The 22,382-nt window shown below is 37.3% G+C and overlaps 1 protein-coding gene across 4 annotated transcripts in view; it reads right to left on the minus strand.

The window, feature by feature from the left end:
• Positions 1 to 22,382, minus strand: part of PDK3 (pyruvate dehydrogenase kinase 3) — a 56,323-nt gene that overhangs the window by 29,564 nt on the left and 4,377 nt on the right. For 3 of the 4 annotated variants that reach the window (XM_037377127.1, XM_037377126.1, XM_037377125.1), the window contains exon 2: positions 4,712 to 4,853. In XM_037377127.1, the coding sequence (XP_037233024.1) occupies positions 4,712 to 4,853 (142 nt within the window). Of the gene's footprint in view, positions 1 to 4,237; positions 4,279 to 4,711; positions 4,854 to 22,382 lie in introns of those variants that run through there. The other variant, XM_037377128.1, reaches the window with a different exon arrangement.

The following is a 22,382-nucleotide window of genomic DNA, read 5'->3' on the forward strand; positions in this document are numbered from 1 at the left end:
CACTGTCCAATGCCTACTACCACTGTACATCACCCAACTTGGGATGTTGTAATACCCTGTATATTATCCCAAGTCTCTAAATAAAAGCTCAGAGCCATAAATGCTGTTACGTCTTTTTCTTTTACCCAGTTGTGATTTCCAGGTTTTACACAAAATTCATTCCCCCCCCACTCCCTCCTGAACAGCTCAAAATTAAAGAAAATAAGTAAAAATTTGTTTAAAAGAGAATTTGTAATTCTGTTTAGCTGTAATAAAAAATTCACAACATTGCCTTAACCACCACCATTACAATCTGCCTAACGGTGACCAATTAGCAATGCAGTTCACTCCTGTAATAGCTAGTGTGTGCAGAAAAGGTCATTCTCCTTTCACACAGTTCATCAGTTTCCTTGAATTTTCCTCTGAACTGTGGGTGGATATGGATATCCACCATAGATATGGAAAAATGAAGGTAGTAACTACAGGATTTATCAAGCACCGAAAAGCAAGACAATTCACACACAATTACCAGCCAGCTAGAATAAAGGAGAGAAGTACCAGAATAATGGATGACTTGCTATATTATTAATAAATGAATACAACTATACAGGACACAAATCTACAAATGAAACTCCAGCACAGATGATGAAGAGAATGTCAGTTATAATTTGCTATCTTCAATGACTCATCAAAAGCAGAAGTCAAAGCCTATGCCCTTCAAATCTGCTGCCTTTTAATTTTTTATCACAATACACTACAATTTATTGGGCAAGCTCTTTGGTTTCAAGCTCTCTTTAGCCATGTTCCTTTGTTAATTACTGCCAGGTAGATTGAATTCTTGTTAGTCTGCCAAATGTAGTAATTCTAGAATGGCACATTTGATACAAAAAAAACCACTGTAAGTGCACATAATGTCAACTCCGGATTTTTAACTCATGCAACATACCTTTGCTTTTTCCCTATGTGTATTTCAGTAAGATTTTCCTTTAGAATCTAACACCAAAGCACTGAAAGGATAAACATATCTCCATGGTAGCACAATCTTGTTAGCATAGTCTGAACATAAAAAAAGAGAGTAAAAACCCATTATTAATCCCCAAACTGTACTGACTTCTCTAATGGGTCTTTCCAAGGAGATAAATGGAAATGTATGGCCTTTTCTAGAGAGAAGTACTAAAGAAAATACAGAGATTTGGTCAGGATTAATTAAAATGTGAATTTTACACATGACTGAGTGGCATATTGTGCAAACTTCACACTCACAGATATTTTTCAAGCTCTGACCTTAACCATTATAAAGGTTTTATTGTAACTATTTTCCCTCATGCATCACATTAGTTACGATAACCTTTATTATGCAGTTCTGCCACATGTTCAATACCCTACCTGCAAGTGTACCTTAGCTAGAGAGTGCCCTCTCAAAGCTGACCTAAAAAAAGGTCCACTTCCTCGGAACTAGGAAGTTACCCATTACTTATACCCATTAATTAATTAATAATAAACAACACTGGTTGTGGATCTGTCTGTTATTTGGAATCACTGCAGTTCACATCCAGAACATACTGTGTTATTATTTTGATTCCCTTCATTCCTTCCCTTGCTACTCCATGCAAAAAATACACAAACTAAGTTACCAGCTTGGGACTGGGACAGAACCAATGTTTTACATTCACACAGACTGAAATTCAAAACTTATTTTTTTTTGTTCATAGTTCATTCTCTGGGTAATGCCAGCTTTATTCAGAAAACTGTAGTTAAGTAGCAAAAAAACCCCACGAACAAACCCAAAACAAAACAAACACACAAAAAAACCCTGTAGCTAAGTAGCCAGGACAGCTGGCTTGCCCATCTTCACTGCTGCACACATCAGGCTAAGTAACCCACAAAGGAAGGAGGAAAAAAAAATAATGCACCTTTCCTGAGAGCAATCAAACATAAGATCTGTTAGGCAGCACAGTGCAGTCCAGGAGCACGGTACAGGAAGCAAAGTGCCTACAGCATGACCATGAAGATGGATTAGAGAACCATGAGGAGAACAAGGATTGTCTGCAGCAGGGAGCATATTCTCAGAAGTAACAAGATGAAGTTGCTTCCCAAGGGACCTATAAGGGACTAAGAAAAATCATGCAATCCAGAATGTCACTGCCTGGCTGGATAGAGGATTGATGGGAAAGGATCCATGCCATACAGCCTGGGGTTACTTTTCTTCTTATCCACCACACCTAAGTTCCATCTATTTATAGAGCCACTGTGTACCCTAATTTAAAAGTTTAATCAAACCTACTTTAAAGATAAGGAGCTTTTTGCATTTTTTGGCATTAAGAAATAGACTAGGAATTCAAATTTTAAAGCTCTAGCTAATTTGGAGTCTCACCAAATACACATAAAAACAGGCTTTTAGTGCACAGTGGTAGTGTTACATAAAACATAAATACGCTGGCAACTACATAAATTACCAAACAAACAGATCGAAGGTGAATAATGCATTAAACTACGTCTTTGCTCACTTTTGGCAAATTAACATCAGATTTTTTTTTGCATAATAACAAATTGTCAAGCTTCTTCAACCTATGGCATAGTAAGAATAAAGGATCATGAAATCTGATCTGATACTTCAGGTAAGATTTTTTTCAAACAAGCGCGCCAGAGGTTTCCTCATTTTACAGGTTCACAAAACAACTGAACAGCTAAGTTTGTATTTATTCTACTGCATAAAAGTAATAAATCTCTCTCTAGATATGTCTAAACTAGGTTAGGACATTACAAATATGCTTCAAAACCTGCTAGCAGCATAGCTGCATAACACTCAAGATCATTCACGCTGAAGTTAAACTCTTTTATTTTGGCCTTTTTAGAAGCTGATACAGTGAATTTTGCCCAAGGCTCATCACCAGTATACCACTAAGACTTATAATCTACACGTAAATGTTTTTTTAAAAAGGAATTTAAAACCTCTAAACAGAAAAATAAGAAATAAACTCTTCAAAGTCCACATCCATAATCATGAAAACAACATGCTACAGTTACTTTTGTTACTTCTGACACAGGATCACAAAAACATTCTTACATAAACTCAGGAAGATAATCCTTTCCACAAAAGCTGTTAGTTTACCGAGGATCAAAATTAAAAGAACACTACTACAAACAATTTCAAACTTCCACCTCTGGGCTGGCTGCCCACTTGAACAACTTCATCATGTTAAAGTCTGGTATTTTGGCCCATTTTAACAGAAAACCATCAGTCTACAGCTGTGATAGTGCAAATCACATTATCATATAAAATATACAATTTGGACAGGTAATGACAACAGTCATTATATACTAATACACTCAAGACTTTTTTTTTTTTTTAATTAGTAGTAGCTACTGTAGCCGTAAGAGTCATCCCATGAGTCCTCAAACCTCTGAGCAAAAATTCTGAAGGGGGCATCCACTCTTAACACCCCATTCAGTTCCTTTTCCAGAAGTGATCCAAATGTTGCTCAATTCTGTATTAGCAGGGCAGAAGCATATGCCACAGAACATACACTGGGAGTAGAAGAATTACACTGCAGAGTCACTACAGAAAAATTACTTCATTTTCTTCATCCATATATTTGTCCATATTTCACTAAAGACAGCTTCATGAGTCATGCAGATTAGAAAAGCCTAGAATGCCTGTATATTATCCACTCTTTCCTATTTGGCATAACAGCTTCCGATAACATCACACAGATAATACACGCCTTCAAACCTCACAAGCTGCCACTTAATCACAAAGTGATTGTTACTCTGGTTCCATAGCACTTACATTTATTTGAAGCACTTAATCACCATGTTTGAAGTGGTCATCAAGACAGCTAGTATTACCTTTCATAGACAAACACATTTAAACCAGAGTACACAATATCACATATCCTAATTTGTATTTTCTAAGTCTGAAGCCTGATAAATAAGACTAAACCCAGCAGTCAAATGTACAGTCAATGTGGAATTTCTTGGCTTAAGGGCTATGACTAAACTTAACAGAAGCCTACAACGTTAGTTGCTGTTACAGTTTGATAAGCTGTTTTTCACAAAGGAAAGTTTATGTAAAAATATCTTTGCAGTATACAAAAAACTTTTTGGATCAAGTATCTGCAGATAATACATTTCCCATGTACAACAATTTTTTAACCCTTAATACATACAAGGCAGTAGTCTCCAAACCTCACTGAACATGCAAGTAGGTTAGAAATTAATTACTGTGGAAAAGATTACAATGGAGAATGTTACTTACTGGATGACAACAGATTTTTGTCCCATTCCATAACTTCCACCGAATACCAGGTTATATTTTTAAAGATTCAGCAATGAGAAGAACAGACAAGGTTTAAATTTTCTTTCAGTGTTTTTGACAAAGGAAGAATAAGGAGAAAGAACAGCTATTTCAAGAAGTCACAGGTGCAATGCAGTACGGAGTATTTACAAAGCTCACTCTTGGAAGTTGCTGTCTGATTTAACTGAGAGACAACAGTGTGTTTTTACTACTAACTTACAAGACTAACTTAAAAATTCTTATCTCTAAGATCCATATTACTTAGCATTAGACAGAAGAAAACGGAACTTCATTTGACATGAAACACATTATAAACAATTCCAGGCAGAAAAAAGGCTTCAGTTCAAGACAATTCAAGCTGAGGTACAAGTAAAGCAACACATACAGTGTTAGTTCTACACCAATTTTTCAATTTTTATTTTTTTTTTAACTTACCAACTCTGTACTAGCCCAACTGAAGGCCTGTTAAGTAAGTTATCAGGCAACAAATTGACTTCTCTCATGGTGTTAGCGAGTCGCACAGGAAGCTCCTTCCGCAGAAACATGTATGAAGTCTTCTCACATGCATTGTCACGACCTGTTAGAAGGAAGGAAACAAATACCCATTGCAGCAGATCAAGTTTAGACTTCTCAGTGCTAGAAGGTTAAAAAAAAAAATCACTTGTGGAAATAAAAATTTGAAAAATAATTTTTTAGTACTCACATTCACTTCCAAGACACATATACTTTTACCTTCCTAGAGCTTAACCCCTTTAATCTGACATTCTTCCTCATTTCACATAATCTCATCCTCTCCTATAAATAAAAATCCCTCATCCTATAAATGAAAATTTTCAAATACCAAAGACTTGATATTAGCTGGAAATAAGACCCCAAAATACTAGCTTTTTTCAGTATGACTCTTCTACTACAGTGAGCTTTTAAAAAGTCCATGCCACACACATGATGGAGGGTAAAGGAGTGAAAATAAAGGGACAAACCAGAATGGCAACAGCTGGCTGATGTTTCACATCACAAGCTCTTCAAACCTACTAAATAGCTAAACATTTCAGCAGCACCTGGAAAAAACAAAGGTCATCATCCCTCCTAGGACCAGCCTACAAGATACTCACTACCTGGAAGGAAAGTGCTGTGTTTGTCACATTCCCATTTGAAGAGCTGCAGCTGACATTATCTTGGACATTCACTTTTAAAATAGGTTTTTATCCAGCACAGTATTTAAAAAAAAATAAAATTTTAAAAACCCAGTCAGAAAGCAAGTAAAAGGGATCCAATAAGATAACAATACTTTGCTGTGGACCTAGTAACCGTGGTAATTCTCTGCAGTCACCCTACACGAACCAGAAGACTGACATGACTAATAGCATTCTTAAGCTAAACTAGTTACTGGAAATATCTGTAAAACTTTAACTACAAATACTTTAAAGTATAAGATGTTAAGACTCTTGCCCAGATAGTTTCATTGGAAGATCAGACCTGGCACACTTTTCTGTATTTTGCAATGTTTCACAAGTGGGGGAACTCCCCACCATAACTAATTTCTAAAAAAATTCAGGTAAATTTAAAAAACAAACAAACAAAAAACCCAGTGTTTTGCTTGTAAACAGTCAGTATTCTGCTTTTGTCTAGAAAGACAGCAAATGCCTTTTGTGATGATAACCAGTACAACTGCCTGCAAAATTTGTGAGTGAAGGTATAATACAAGAGTTATGAATTATGTTCAAGCAAACCAGAAAGCGTTAAAAGCACTGCTAGGCACATAATCACTGAGATTTGCAATTTGAAAGACTCAAATACAATGCAACCAGCACAATCAAGGTGATACTTTTTAAGACCGTTCCATTATAATCAGCTGAACAGCAGAGTTTTCACCTTCTTTGCATAGGTAACATGCATTGATGGATTAGTTCCAAAACCGTAACACAAGCTTGGGGGAATATGCACAAAGGATTCGGGTTTCCCTTTTTTCTTGCTTATTTAGGTATCATCAGTGGATCGTTAAATCCTATTAGCATCAGCAATTCTATTACTGTTCTTCCAACAAATATTTAGACCTACTTCACTTACTTGCTTTTCCATCTTCAATTACAAATACACACACCCTGCCAAAATTAGGCAAAGAAAACAAGACATCACATTGTTGTTTTCTGTAAAGAACAGTAATAATTTAAGAGTTCAGTCCTTCAATTAAGTACCTACAGCATTTGTTTGTTCACAAATCACTATATACAGTAGGTCTTTAGGAAGACTGTGGATGGACACCAGGAAAAGCTCTCCAACTAGTCACCCCTACACCTTCCGGGCTGGAAAAACCCTCAGGAACAAAGACAACAACTGCTTCTCCCCAGAAGTAACTGAGAGCAAGTTCAGTTATTTTCTAGGCAATAAAAGGCAAAAGGAATGAAAGACAGCCCAGGAGAGAGAATGAGGAACTGATGAACAAGAACCCACAGCCTGCAGGAGTCTGTGAAAGGGCACAGAGGCCCTTCATGGACACAGTCCCACTTCGTCTGCTCCAAGAGGAAGGGCACACCTCTATTCAGTCTGTCTCACCCCTGCAGTTCTGAACTGTCTCTTTTTAAGGAGTTGCCTTGCTCTAACGTACAGCTACGTTTCAGGTACGGAGCTCTTTGGGGTCCCTCTGCGTGCCCAGTGCAGAAAATGGAAAGGAAGTTCTGTTTCAAGCCTGCCGAACTTGAAGGCTTGCTTCACCGTAACTTCAGTATCTCTTTTTGATTTGGGGCACACAGTCACAGTATCAACTGCTTAGCTGTATGCAATTTATCTGAGAGCCTCCACAGAGTTGCTTCGGCTTCTAGTGAGAGGTCTGTAACCAGCTTGCCAAACAGCGCTTGCATGGGAAGAGAGAATGGCTATTCACTAGGATCAGCAATAATTAAGACACCCTCCAGCTTCCAAAGCAAAAAGCTTACCAAGCCCTAACAGTTGCTCCTTGGCTGCTGTTCCGCTCAGCAACACCTATACAACCATGTTCATCAAAATGAGGGACATCCTACTAAGTGCAAAAAATAAAATCTGACTCTATAAGTTAGGCATTTACTTAATACAATTTATCCTACACAAGTCTAAATTCTAAAGGTCTTTCGAGAAACAGCATTCTAGTAAGCTGTAACGCCACTTTTGCAGGTTTAGCCTACAGGCGGATATTGTTTTTATAGGCTGGTTTTATTTTTTGCTTTGTTACACCTTTTTACAAAATTAGCATTCTTTCCTGATTTTGTTATCACCCTTGCTGGATCAATATGCATTGCCAGAATCAGGCTCTTGTCTTAAACACTGTAGTCTAAAGTCAGCTTAAATACATCGGTTATAGTTCAAGCGAATTTCAAGTCACTCTCAAGGTTGAAGTGAAAGTGAAACTTGTGAATAATCTCTCCTTGATTCACACTGCAACCCCCAAGAAGTTAATAATATAAATATATAAAACAATGACCTGCTTACCTTTGTATGACTTCTAATGGAAGAAAGAATACAGTAATCTTATGCCCTAGTGCAGATTGCGCTAAGCATCAAGGGCTGTATTTAACTTTATTTCCGAAACCATGGGTGCTGGGACAGAGTTGTTTACTTACAATACCTTGAAGACCAACAGTAGCAGCAGACTTCAAGGCAGAACGTAGTTACATGATGGTTGAAGTATGGTGCTATAATATACTAGGAGTACAGCTTTTGTTATGAATTACTAATAGAAGGCCCACTGTTTTTACACTTGAAGCAGTGCACCACAATACAGCTTTATGTATCTTGTCAAATTATATGACATTAACATTGATTTTTAACTCTGAGGACTCATGAATTTTCACCTATAAATCACTGAACTACAAGAATACTGCAGAAGACTATGGTCAGAACATGCAATATGATGATCAGTGGCATAAAGGAAAAGCTTCACACATTTTATTTGTAGTCTTACTATTTTGAGTAGTCCTACAAACATCAGTGCAACTACTGATTAAATACAGTATGTAAGTTTCTCCCAGAGACAGGATATAAAAAGCAAAAGCATTCAAGACTTAAGAAGAAACAAAAAGCTTGGGGCTCCACCTTAGAACAGCCATCCTGTCAATGGGCAGAAACAGACCCTGAGCTGCAATACGGGGAAGCAAGACCTCAACGTTCAACTGAAAACAAAACGAAACCTACGCTGCTAGGAACAGAAAAGTTCTAATAAAACTACCCATGCAGCATTCCCACCTTGAAATTAAACCTATGGCAAGGCCTCCACTTTTACAGTCCATTACTACTCATTATTTAACTATTAGTGATTAATTAGGGGGAGGGGTTATCTCACTTTCTTTACTAGTGCATTCCACCTATACTTTTTCTAAGTATATGATTAGGTTCAAATTAAAAAGAGCTAACCCACCAAACACTTTTCCAAAGTTTTAGATTCAACTTTCTCTGAATGCCGGATGTACTTCCATTAAAATCTTACACCTGTAATAACTAAGGGTTTCTGCATGACTTTTATATTCATGCTGAGTTTGAGTTATTTGAATAAAAGCTAGGTTAACATTTCATCCTAAAGCATTTCAAAACAAATATATATTCATTTTAAGTGAAGAATGATCTGCTGAGACAGCATAGCTGTTTCTTTCTACAATCTTGGTAATTATGTACTTTCTGCTTACTTGTCAAATACCTAAATTTAGATTTCAAGCACTAGTAACAAATGAGCATAACAAAAAGCTGTTTGTTCAACTTGTGGTTTTAATACTTAGAAGTAAAGTATTTGAGAAGATTTTAAAGCATTTTGTTTGCTTTTTTAAAGATTTTAAAGCAGATTAAAAGTTTTGGAGCAATATGTCAAGATGCAGAAAATTTTCTGCAAGTCAGAAGTTTGGGACTATTTTCATCTTAAGAAAAACAGCTAAAAAAATTATATCCTTAGATATAATGCTTAGACTGGCAGCTGCATAGGTTTCCAATACCAGCACCTCATTTCTGGATCAGCCCACATGCTACACTATACTAATGAAAGAAACACCAACTCAAGGATGAGTTTGAAGTTCCCAATGCCACATATGAGAGATTAGAAAGACTAGAAAGGAGAGAACATCCAAGAAACCACAGCACCTGGAAGTCTTGGATCCTCTACAGCTTACCAAAAAGTCTGAACGCTGTTTCTTGAATTAACTGTTTCTAGCTACATATCTACTGGAAATGCTTCTGTAAGCTGCATTATAGTCACCCTCCAATATCTTGCTACCCATGAGAACACAGAACAACAGTCCAAATCTTCAGATTTATTCAAAACCCAACAGAATTTCACTGCATAGGTTAGCTAGTCCTGAACACATTAATGGGAAAAAAAACAAAAATGAAGGAAACCTTCCCACTTCTGGAGATATATAAATCCATCAAGAGTAACTGTTCCCATCTCGAACTGTTGAGTTGTTGGAAGATTTTAAATACCATTTCTGAGGTATATAATCTATTAGACAGCTAAGATTCTGCATTAGGAAAATTAGGAAACCCTTTCAGAACAGTGCATCAGAAATGCAATTATTTTAGTTTTCACAGGTTCTGCATTAATTTCTGTAAAGATAAAGAACTCTAACATTTCTACATAAGAATTAAGCAATACTCTGCTTTGTTAACAATGTTTTAAAGAATCAAGGGCAGATATAATGCTGACATTGCAAATTTGACCCTTTCATTAAGTATACAAGTAATCTCTAGAATTAATTATGCTTTATAAAACTCCTTCCACCCAAATTGATAATATTTAATGCAAGCACAACAGCCAAAAAAGGACATTCTAGTGGACAGCATCCATTTTATTTCATACACATACATTTATATACCCAGAAACACACAAAGCAAATACATGTCTTTAAAAGCATGCTTTTAAAAAACTGAAAATGGAAATATTAGAAGACTCATGGGAAGTGAAACACTTCCTATCCACAAACCAAGGAAAATAAAGACATTACATGATACATAGGGTTCACAATTTTACACACACAAACATTTCCCAGTGTCTGTAATACAGCAATACTTGACTTCAACTGAACAATAATTCAGTTTTGTTGGTTTAAGTGGAAAAATTATGCAGATCAAATTCTTAAGTCAGGCACTAAAACAGGTTTCCTTCATTGAGGAGTATCAGATTAAGGCAACAAAGAATAAACCATGCAACGTACCAGCTCTTTGCTATAGGTCTACTCTACTGCAGGGAACAAAGCAGCCCCGCACTACTCTTCATGGTAGAAAATAACCCTATGAAGTAACTCTGTTTTCTAAGGGACTAGATTTTAATTCAGGGTCAAGAGGCTAGATTATTTTAAGATTTTTATTCTTCTTAAAGTTATACTTTCAGGCTGGTGAATAAACTCCCAGATCATGCTTACAGTGCTTACAACTTAATCCAGAATTGGACCAAAGAGGACAAAGGAAACAGACACATAAAATAACCCATGCTATGCAACACTGGTAAATCACAATTTCTGAGCATGTTCTGAAAAAGTAGATGGACCAAGCAGAAGTCCAGATGACTACAACAGTAAAACAGTCTGTGACAAAGGAATGAATAAATTTAATTGGATTTACCTAAGAAGAAATTGATAAAGAATACAGAAACACTCTTCAAAGCCTTACAATTCACTACAGAGGAGGCAAAAATCACCTAGTCTATGAAGGACCAAACAAGTATTAGATTCAAACTGCAGAAGATGCAAGTCAAAATTTGACAGAAACCTCCTGATGTAAATGCTGTAAAAGACAACAACTTGCTCTGCCTTTTTGCCATCTCTTTTACTAGTGAAATTAGACATCTGCCCAAAACTACATTAAGCTAGTTGATTCATTCTCTGAACTGGAGATTAGACTGAACACTGCCTAACATTCTTTGTAGCCCTAGTTCTCTCTTAACCCAAGAGAAAGGAAGTGATGGCCATGTATCATCAATTACCTGCAAAAAGAAAGTACAATTTTCCATAGGGAGAGAAACAAGCAAAAAGCAAGAACTCTGAAGCAAGTCAGAGTTCGTAAAAACACAGCACAGATTGCATAAATTATTTACTTTGAAAAAAAAAATGGCAATAAAAAGATATTTGTAAAGGAAGTAATCTTCAAATTACTTCAAGTGATTACTACTGCATGCCTTCTTAGCACAAAACTGAAAGAAATATCAAATGTCACCACAGCAGATCTTCAAAAAGACTTCACAAAAGAGGTTGTTTAATAAATGCTCTACCATCTTCAGTCTTCTGAACAATCTTACCTGTCTAGGCTGATCAGTCACCCTATATAAAAATCACATATAAAAGCATGTTCACAGCCTCCTCTCTGCCACCTTCAATTCTACAGTTCAAAGCTAGCACTGAAGAGATTGTGATGCCCATCTTCAGACTCTTAAGTACATTCAAATACAAGCCAGTGTAACAGTCTTACAACAGGTAAAGCCTTCAACATAGTGAAAATGAGAAGGTGTATTAGTGAAACAAGGATTAAGCGGTGATCTCCTAGACTTTACATCTAACTAAGGTCAGTGAAGAACATTCTGTGGACAACTCCCCATATAACATCCTTACACGTGACAGAAACAAGCCAGGGCTTGTAAGAATACAGTGGGAATTGCACCTACACAAACACTGCTGCACTTGGAATGGTCACCATCCATGAGAGGGTATCTCTTAATGAGGGTGGATCAGCTTTTGCAGTGAAGTGTAACACACCTGAAGAACGGATTTGACTATCCTTGCTCAAGTTTGAGAATATAGCTAAACTTATTTAAGACAGTAAGACATGCAGATTTCCTAAAAAGTTCACCCAGAAGGTATTCATATCTAAAAAAAAAAATCAATTTTCTTAGATGTGAAAAGATGTTAACCATTTCCCCCAAAAAAGAAATCATGACATTTATTTAATTAGTTATCAGAGGATGGGGGGCAAGATAAGAAAACATAGAAATAAAATATGATCCAGAAACTTCATGGTAACGCAGGTCATACAAAAGCAGGCTTGAACACATTAGGTCTTCTAAATGCAATACCATCAGATGGGAAAAGATTGAAAGTGGAATATTTCAAGGTTTATATATCAATATTATCACTGGTGGACCTTCAATCCAAAGGAAACACGGGAAGCAGAGTTTACTTTCAGTTTTCTCTCCTAATTATTTTCCCCTCTCTGGGATTCAACCCTTCTCTGAAGATTTACTCACCTCTTCCTCATTTTTCTCTTTCACCTTCTATCCCAGAGTGCTAAGAAATGGAGAACAAATGTGATGTTGAAAACAAGGCCCACTTTTTCAGGCTCTAGGGATTATATGCCTGTAGCACATAGCTGGGGAAAAGAGTGTTTTTCAATTGGAAGGAATGAACATTCACCACAGAGCTCCCTCTAAACCAGTTTCTTTTTAGTTCCTTCCTGTGATGGCATTAGACAACTGTTGCAAAGCTGGTCCTAGTGAAAACTTTGGTTCTGGGTCCTGCATCAAGAGGCACAAACAACGTAGAGGCTATTCACACACATGCAGCAGACCTTGAATTCTGGCAAACTCTAAAAATTGCCATGCTGTCCAAGATTCAGATTACAAAAGGATTAATTCCATACAGAAGGCTGCACGCAAACCTCAATTTCGCTGCAGAAGGGGGCAGAAACTCAGCATGAGACTATGAACTCTGGCTCCTCCAAAATATTATCAAATGCTCTCACTTCAGCTGCCAGTTTCCCACATTCATGAAAAACCCATTTGAGAACAGGCTAGAGCAGCAGTCCTTCACAGGTGATTATCAAAGTCACCTGCTTTGAAGACCTAATATGGCTGTCACATCCCTAGCAGGTACTGGACTGCTGAGGTCCCATCATAAAAGCATCAGTAGATTCCGAGTATTAACACTTTATCTGTCAGAGGAGACAGGAAAATAAGAAACAAAGTGCTCTTTTTAGTCTTTTCATTGCACCCAGAGGTCTAGTTCTCTCCATTAACTGTGTATCTAAGACCAAGCTGAGACATTAGATAGCACACTACTTTAAGACTCAAAAGCATGAAAGTCCCACCTATTGCACATCTGAGGAGGAACTCCATTCAGAATTCATAAAAACAAGGTCAGAAGCATGTCACCTATCCCTGTGAAACTACTACTATTTCTTTTCTCTATGGCAAAATAAAGACAGACAGGAAGGCGGGAGCGATGGACCATATCTACTCTTTCCTCTTGAGCTTCCAGAATACTTTTTAGCTCCTGTACAGGCAAGCAAAATAAAAAAGCAAAGCACAAGGATGGATAAATCTTCAAAAAAAATTTGCAAAAAGATCAAGACGTCAGAGCAGACTGAGCAAAGGCTATAATTATTAACTTGCTGCTGCTGAAGCTAGGAAAACAGAACTAAAGAAGGATCAATTAGTTTTACTGGTTATACACCATTTCAGGATCATGGCCTACATATTAAAAGGCAAACAAGCTATGCTTGTACAGCCCCAATAAATGTGGCAACAAAAAAAAACAACCAAACAACCACCAACCACCACAACCCACAAACAACCAAAACAACCCCAACTCCAAAAGCATTCCTACTCCCCAACAGAAATAAAGACATTTTCAGCATACTGTTATGTATTTATCACACCAATCACTAAAAATACCAATCCCACAAAAAAGCATATAGAGTTTGTTTGGTAGAAGCCAGGACTTTGTAAAACTCAATGAAGACAATGAAGCAAAGGGGAAAAGAACACACACAACATAACTGGAGATGCTGACTCTCGCTGATGCTCACTCACTACCGCAGGCTGCCTCCAACCAAGCTGTACATTGAAACTGTATTCCCTTGTCTGACCTACCATGTTGTGCTACAGATAACCACCACGGCTTGTACAGCTGTTGCAACATGGATAACCAGCAAACAGCCAAATGTAAGAATCCAGCTCACACTAACCTTAGGTATTCAGCCTGGCGCTGGATGTCTCAGACCTAAGCTTCAGCCCAAGTTCCATCGCTGCTCTCTAAGGCTACTTCCACCAACACCTACAATTTTTTCACTGAAGTGCCCTGTTTCAAGGACATGCTTTCACTTAGCATATATGACCAGCACAGAGGTTGATTTCTGTGCAAGTATTCTATAAATAAGAAAACTCAAGAAACTCTGAAGTTACAAAAATGTGAAGCTTCAAGAATTAAGGACAAGAAAGTATTTTTAGATTCTACTGAATATAATAAATGTATCACTTTTTTGAAGTCTGAACAATTAGGTTTTGTTAAACTACTGCCAGAAAACCAGATGAAATGAAGTCTGCAAGTAAGCTTTCCCACAAAACTTCTTTCCTTCACTCCAATACCCATTACAAGTTGCATCCTTGCAGTCTAAGGGGAAGCACAGAGGTGCTCGAGTCTTCTCAATCTAAATTAAGTTCATAGATGAGAATTTAGTTGTACACCCACTGACTCATACTCTGCATTTCACTGCTAATTATGACCCAAACTAGCAAAGTGACATACTAATTGGGTTTCAGTTGAACTTCCCAACAGTCATGTGACAGCATACAGATGAATTACCAGAGCTGAAGTACAGAAACAGTCGAGCTTAATAAACCATTTCTGATTTATGCAATTCAGCTAACAACCGATTCAAGCACTCTCTGACTGCCAGGCCAACTGCAGCATTTACTTTCTGTTCTGAAGGAAAATTTCAGGATACCATTCACTAATGAGAACACACAAGATCATATTCTGTTGTCTAAATGACCAGTCCAAATCCCATTCACAAAGGTCTAGGCTTCAACTTAAGTAATTAAAAATTAAATAACTACTCTTCAGTTTATATACAGAAAAAATATACCCATCTCCATTTATTTCCAAAAATCTCTGAAAGAGTCAACTTGCTTATGTCATATGTGTATTAATTACTATGGCCATATAGATGAATACCACTGATGTCAAGAGAAAGTTCACATTTTCAGGTAAATGCAGGTTAAGGACAAAATGTCAGACAGCTGTCATTATTAGCACAACTGGATAGCTCAACATGGACAAAATCACTACATGTATTATTACACCAGCTCTACAGTAATGTAATAAATAACATCGTAATAATATGTATTAAGTTACAATATAGAACTTGTAAACTTCATTGCCTGTTTCAAGTAAATGGCCCTCCAGATTGAAACTGACTGAGCTGGAAAGAACCTTAGCTTACTACTGAACTAGAACAGATACACAAAGGGAATTAACAGATGCACAATACACTGCAGATCTATCAAAGTCTCAGCCAAACTGCAATCATTAATTTTAACTAAAAGCCACAGCCTTCTTATCTTAGAAAAGACTCAAGGGAAGACATATGTCTCTGTCAAGAGACATGGATTATCAGGCAACCAACTTGTAAAAGCTATAAACCAGTACCACATATTATACAAAACAACCTAAATTGAAATAAAAGCAAGATATTTTTAAAATAAGCATCCCTGATCTAAAACTAATGTTTAACTGATTACCACTCAGTTCTAATGAAATAACTGAGTATTTTAAAGCATTTCTAAAGAGAAAGGACAGTAATCAAAAGGATCTATAACATTTAAAATGCAGAGCAGGTCAAGCAATTACCCACAGGCTGTATTATTTTTTTAGACACACAGTCTTTCCTTGGGGCAATTTGGGAGCAGGCTGAAAGTCAGATGAATCATTTTAGCACTGAAGCTCTGTCTTGCCTGCATCACCGGCACTCCTCACAGTACACGACAGGCAAAGAGCCAAAAACGTTCTTAGGAGAAGCCATGTTCAGGTGCCTGATACTAGAGCTATCCACGCAACCCTAAGACTCCCTCTCTAACCAAGCACAAGGAGCCTCTAAAAGAAAGTGGCTCTTCCGAGTACATCAGCTCCTCTTCCACCAGCGCTCCTGAGACCCAAGCAGAGAAGAGGCTGGGCGCAGGAGAGGCACGCATACCCCATGGCCTGTCAGCCCAGCCCTCACTGCAGAGGGGCTCTAGGGCTGGAGATCCTGGACAAAACACATTCAGTGTTTTGTTCTGGTAAGTCTCAAAATTTTAAAACAAGTTTGATTTTTTTAAAATGTAGACGAGACTTAAAACACCAAGCCAAGGAAACTTTATTCTCCATCTGTTACAATAAACTGACCAGAAAAGAGTTTTGCTCCTCTGAGCTTATAACCACCTTTTCCTCCCATAAAAGGTGAAGACACATTTTACACTGAGGATTACAATTAGATATTCCAAATTTTTAACAGCTCTCATAGCTTTGACAACCTCCTCCCTAACCCTTACGGTAAACTTCCACAATTCTCACAAACTGTTCCAGAAAAAATAAAAATCTCCTCTTTATCCTTTAGTCCCTGTCAACATGCCAAAGGAAAAGTTATTCCAAATCTCCAACCTAAATAAAATTTACATTTATGAGCAAAGACTCACACAGTTAGTATCAATTACATAAAAATACTTCTAATAACCACACAGTCCAGCTTCCCTTGTCTCAGTGAGGTGAAATGTATTAAGACTACTAAAACACTATTACAATATGCCTCTGATGATTGACAAACCACTCTGCAATAAAGAAGATTTGAGTATTCCTCTATGCCACTGCTAGTTACCAGGGTTTTAATGGATTTATCCAGTCCATAAAATTAAGAAAAGCATAAACAAGGACTAAAAGAAGTAGCAGTTAAAATGTAAGGGTTTTTTTCTTTAGCAAAAAGTAGCTTTGTAACTTTTTAACTTTGCCTCTTTCTCTATTCACACATTCTTAAACCTAATTCTGAAAAATATCAACTAAAATTTGCACAAATGTACTATTTTAGCCATTAAGTCAGTGAAAGTATTTACAATACTGTGTTACTTTACGTTGACTACAAATTAATGTGCCAATTATTTTTTTTATATATATAATTGTACACACACACACACAGGGTAAGAGTAGCCTCCTTCCCAAGCAAAGACAATAATTTAAACAGGGCAAAGAAACATTTAAGAGACACATTCACATAGAAAGGTTCAGAGGGAAAAAGTGTCAGTATAATAGTCTCTTATAACACACAAATCATCAGAAAAAGAAGAATCTCAGAGACACAGCTCTAACCCATCCTTTCAACCCACCATTCCAGGAAGAAAAATTGCATTTATCTGACTCCAGGAACACACACAAAATCATAAATGTATTTTTAAGCAAGCAGCTGCCTGCAAAATACTTTAGCAATTTGGGGGAAAAGGTGGCTTTTCAAAAGCACTAATATATTAAGGATAACAGGCATCAAGAAAAGCTGCTTTAATACAGTAACTACAGAGTTAGATAAAACAATTCCGAAACTAATACTATCATATATTGTTTTGGGCCATGGGGAACCGGAGAAATACTACTCATTCTCCTCAGATCAGTGCTGTGAAGATCAATGACTGCTGGTGAAACACAAGAGTATAATATGAAGTGTTCTTCATAAATGCATGTACTGAGTCTGGCTGGGACGGAATCAGGTTTCCTGACAGAAACCCATAAGGTGCTGTGCACTGGATTTGTAACTGAAAGCATTGATGACACACCTGTGTTCTGGTTATTGCTGAACAGTACTTGCATAGAAATGGCATGAGAAAGCAGGAAGGCTTTCTCTCTTTCTCCTGCACTCAACCACTACCCTAGGTTTGGGGGTGGGTAAGAGGCTGGAAGGCTGCAGGACAGCCATTACACTGAGACCGGCTGGGCATCAGTCTGCTCGTGGGAAGTAGCGAGTGAGTGCTTTGCATCACTTGTTTCTGTTCCTCTCGCCTTGCTTATTAAATGGTCCTTATCTTGACCTACAAGTTTTCTCACTCATGCCCTTCCTGTTCTCTCCCCCATGCCAACTGGGGGTGGGAGGAGGGCAGCGAGCACGGCGTGGGTGCTTAGCTGCCGTGACAGCATCAGCCTGCCAGAACGCTAGGCATCTACTACACAGCAATCTCATCTTAAAGTTATTCCACAGTTTTTTCTGTGTTTTTTAAAATTAAGACTTTCACATGGGACTGTGCAACAACTTAATAAAAAGCCAGGTACAGCATCTACTGCTGCTGTCTTCGCAAACATCAAATTAACTTGCAAATCAGACTGCTTCAACACAATTTATTGTCTCTACCACCTTGTTACTTCTTGGTGCTCACCTATGTTACTTCATTATTAGCTCTATCATTTTTTCAGCTACTTCAGTCAACCTGACTTAACTCTAACATCCTCCTCTTCCTTTGCTTTGGAAGACGAGCTGTGTATTTTCCTACTTCCACAATCCTGGGGCCACCACCACTGGTTATTTCCATAAATACCGTAAGCAACAGCTGTGCTACACCAGGCCACTGGTATCTGCAGAAGGAAGTATTCAGCTACCCACAACACAAAGCACTGGCTTACTGGCACCCACTGAGCCAAGAGGATCTAGACTATTTCAGCTTATCTAAAATTTGTATCAGGGACAGGGGAAAGTTGTGATTTCCTTTAAGTGGCTGGATAAAATTTATCTTCTTCTGAAGATCAAAGCAAAGATTAACTCAGCAGTCTTTATCATAATGTACTTAGTTTATGGTAATTGGGGAGAGTTCTGAAGTGTAGTGATTATTTGATTAAGCTATCACAGCACCTTTTTCTCTGCTTTTCTGTTCCATGACTTTTCACCTTTGCTGTTATTTGTACTGCAACCCAATACATATGTCCTTGCCTCAAGTTTTCATGTGATTTTTTTTAGTGAACAGTATTTCTGGAATTCCTAACAGTGCTGTACTTCTCTCATCTTTTGCCTGCATCAGAATTTCTCTTGCTGAAATTATTGGATCATCTTATATTCCTTATATCTTAGGAGAGACTCTATCTACCTATTTCCTTAGCTTGTAAAAGTTACGCTACTTTAAAATCACTAGCTGTCATTTCTTTCATTCTCGAGGGAAAAGAATGCTATCAATTCATGGTAATTTTCATCAAATTTTAATTGTTTCAGATTTTCAAGCACCTCCCTATTAATCCAAATCTAGCCTAAAGCAGGCGCTTCAACAATTTCTACCAGTTTCTGGAAAAGTATCCCAAACATCTTTTTATCCCTCCAGAAAGTAGTTTTGCAAGCCCTCAATTTCTGTCAAACTGTACCCTCTGTCACTTCCGTTATTTGCTAAAAAAAACAACCAAACAAACAAAACCAACCAAAAAATCCTAGCACTGTTTACTGCTTCATGCAGATGAGGCATTTTTGTCCTCTATTTCACCAAAAGACATTCAGCTGTTTGCTTCAACACTGTATAGGCTTCAAAATAAACCCAAAAAACTGAGTATGCACAGATGTGTGCATGCAGTGAAACATCATCTCCCTTTCCGAGCACCTGAGAGGATTGTAGCAGCACCTTCGGTCAGTCCAAAGACAAACAGAACATAGACTAAGAAATTTTATGCCATTTAGGGAAACAAAACACAATCAGTTCCATCAGTTGGAGGATGCTCACTTGCAGACTACTAGTCTACACTTACAGGAAAGTGGCCAGTCAAATCACCTACTGAAGGTAGAATTTCCAATGCTTAGACATTCTAAGAGCCAAAAAAATCCCAAAACCAAACTTACTGCCTCAGTGAACCAGTTGGATCATCCACAGCAATTTATGGAATTTGTACTGTAACTATACCAAAATATTGAATTCAGAATACATAAAGTCTCGAATAGTCATAGAAATGAAGTGTTCCTTTATTGCATAATCAAAACAGTTAAAAAATTAAACCAAAACTAACATTTTTCTTGAACTTAGCAAAACTCCACCAATGAAGATTTAACAAATCGTGTAAATTTTGAAAGAAAAACCTTTTCTGAAAAAGTGACTACTGAACAAGCACATTTTCCTCCTGAAACAGCCTCCAAAAGTGACTGATACAGATAAGTCTGTAAATGAAATGCATCATGATCTAGCATTACACAGTACTTACACACATACATATCTCTATCATATCACAGTTCAACAGTGACTACTGAACAAAGTTATCCAACCACAATGACGCTTCCAGACCTTCACAACAATCAATATTAGGCCTTATGAAACCCTTGAATATTCTATACAGTATTGGAATATCACTGCCTGCTAGAGACTGGCAGAGTTGTAAATAGTAAGGTTATAAATAGCAACAGCTACATCAAACAAAGGCTTCCAGCTACTTGCTGTGGTACAGCCCAAAGACGACCCTTTTTTATACCATGAAACACAAACTTTATCCATGCTCAGATCCAGAGAATGAAGGACTGAATACAGAAAAGCAATAAGCCCAAAATAATTCAAGAACAAAACCAGACAGACAATCCAGCTTGCACATCCAGTTTTCACTTTGACAAAAGGCTGGCCTTTCAAGGTAAAAACAAAACAGCAGTAAAATGATCCTATTTCAATGCTAGGCAAAACTCCTATTGGGATTCTATTTAAAGCTCTAACAGACATATTTGAAGAACAACATTGAAAATCCTGGAAAAGCAAAAAAAAAAATAATTCCATGGTATTTTCATAAGGCTTGAAATAACTCATTTAACAAATCTATTTAACTTTACAAAACCAAGACATAATACTCCATCACAATGTACAAATACCTCATAGTGAAAATATTCCAGGCATCAAAGGATCCCAACCTAACAACAAAAGCTATTAACAAAATTGCTGGTTGGAAGCTGAAGCCAGTCAGATGGAAATAAAAGACAGTAACATCTGACTAGCGTTCATCTTTCTGATCCGATCCAGTGGTTAGCATATCAACGGTTAACATTCATGTGAAGAAGAAATTTTTTTTGAAGATGCATTTAAACCAAGCGTAAAGGTTTTAAGGTCAGTGCACAAACAGCAGTAGAAAAAACACAGCTGGATGCAATAAATGGCAGGTAATTATTTAATGGTATCTTTTAGCCCTACATTTGTTAAGTGTCTCAGACGCACAGCCTCTCCACTAGCGTTGTTAAAAAAAAAAGGAAACTTCTAATACCTTTTTGAGTAAAAAAATCTAATAGTCTTCTTCCGTCAGAAGATTAATTATTATGTCTGGAGACAGGTTGCTTTCACTCTCTAACTTTCCTAGCCCCACATCTTGCTGTTCAAATTGTATCTGCTAGCTACCTGGCTTATCTTCAGTTCAAGTGCTGATGCATGCCTGCTGCCAACAAGACAACATGCAGCGTAAACACTTGCAGAAACCTGATCTAATACCGCACGTACAACTGACAGCAATGAACAGCAATGTCAATACCTGGTTTACTCTTTATATCCATTTAGCAAGAGGCCTGCACTTTTCCTCAAGGCAGGTTAAGTTTAATAGGTACCACATGAACTAAACAATTTCATACCAAAAACTGTATGTAAAAATGAGGAGGATCCACTGCTCATCTTTCCTCCAGATATGCCCCAGGACACAACAGTTCCCACACTGCATGCACTCACTGTGATTATCTGCTGCATGCTCAGCTGTTCACAGTACAGTGAAATTACCAAATTACAACCTTTGTGATATTTTCCAATGCCAGTAGCTGTAGCAGTTGCCACAGGTATTTTGATTATAACCTACGAAATCAGGATCGCCTAAGCCACATTCCACAACAAGAATTCACTATGATTCACTATCCTAAGTATATACATGCTTAAAGGTCTTTTCCAACCTAAATGACTATGATTCTGTGACTTTTTTTTTTTGTCCAAACTCACTAGTAACTATGTGGTACATGAACACTAACATGACAAATAAGGAAGGGTAAGTGCATTAAGTTTTACCTATATTTAAAAAGGGTTAATGAAAAGCAAAGTTTAACCTCATAGGTACAAAATTAATCCAAAACACTTGGTTTCAGACTTAAAATAGAAAAGGCTCGAATATAGCTGAGTACAACTGACCAAGATAGCTTTAGTAGTAAAAAAGCTCCAAAGCACAGAGTACATGTCTTTTATGAAACAAACCTCAGACTCACAAAGGTCTCAGGCACTGAGCAATAGCTGAGCAATAGCAATAAGAGCATTACATGCGTACAGTATACTGGCATACATTCACAATATAGCACTAGCACAACTTCAAATTACTCTTTCATGCATGATCAAAGGATTACACAATTTATATTTCATCTGTGTCCTTATTTGTGCTTAATTTTATATGTAACCTTTTCAGTA

The sequence above is a fragment of the Falco rusticolus genome, chromosome 2 (assembly GCF_015220075.1).
Source record: "Falco rusticolus isolate bFalRus1 chromosome 2, bFalRus1.pri, whole genome shotgun sequence".
Classification (NCBI taxonomy): Eukaryota; Metazoa; Chordata; class Aves; order Falconiformes; family Falconidae; genus Falco; species Falco rusticolus.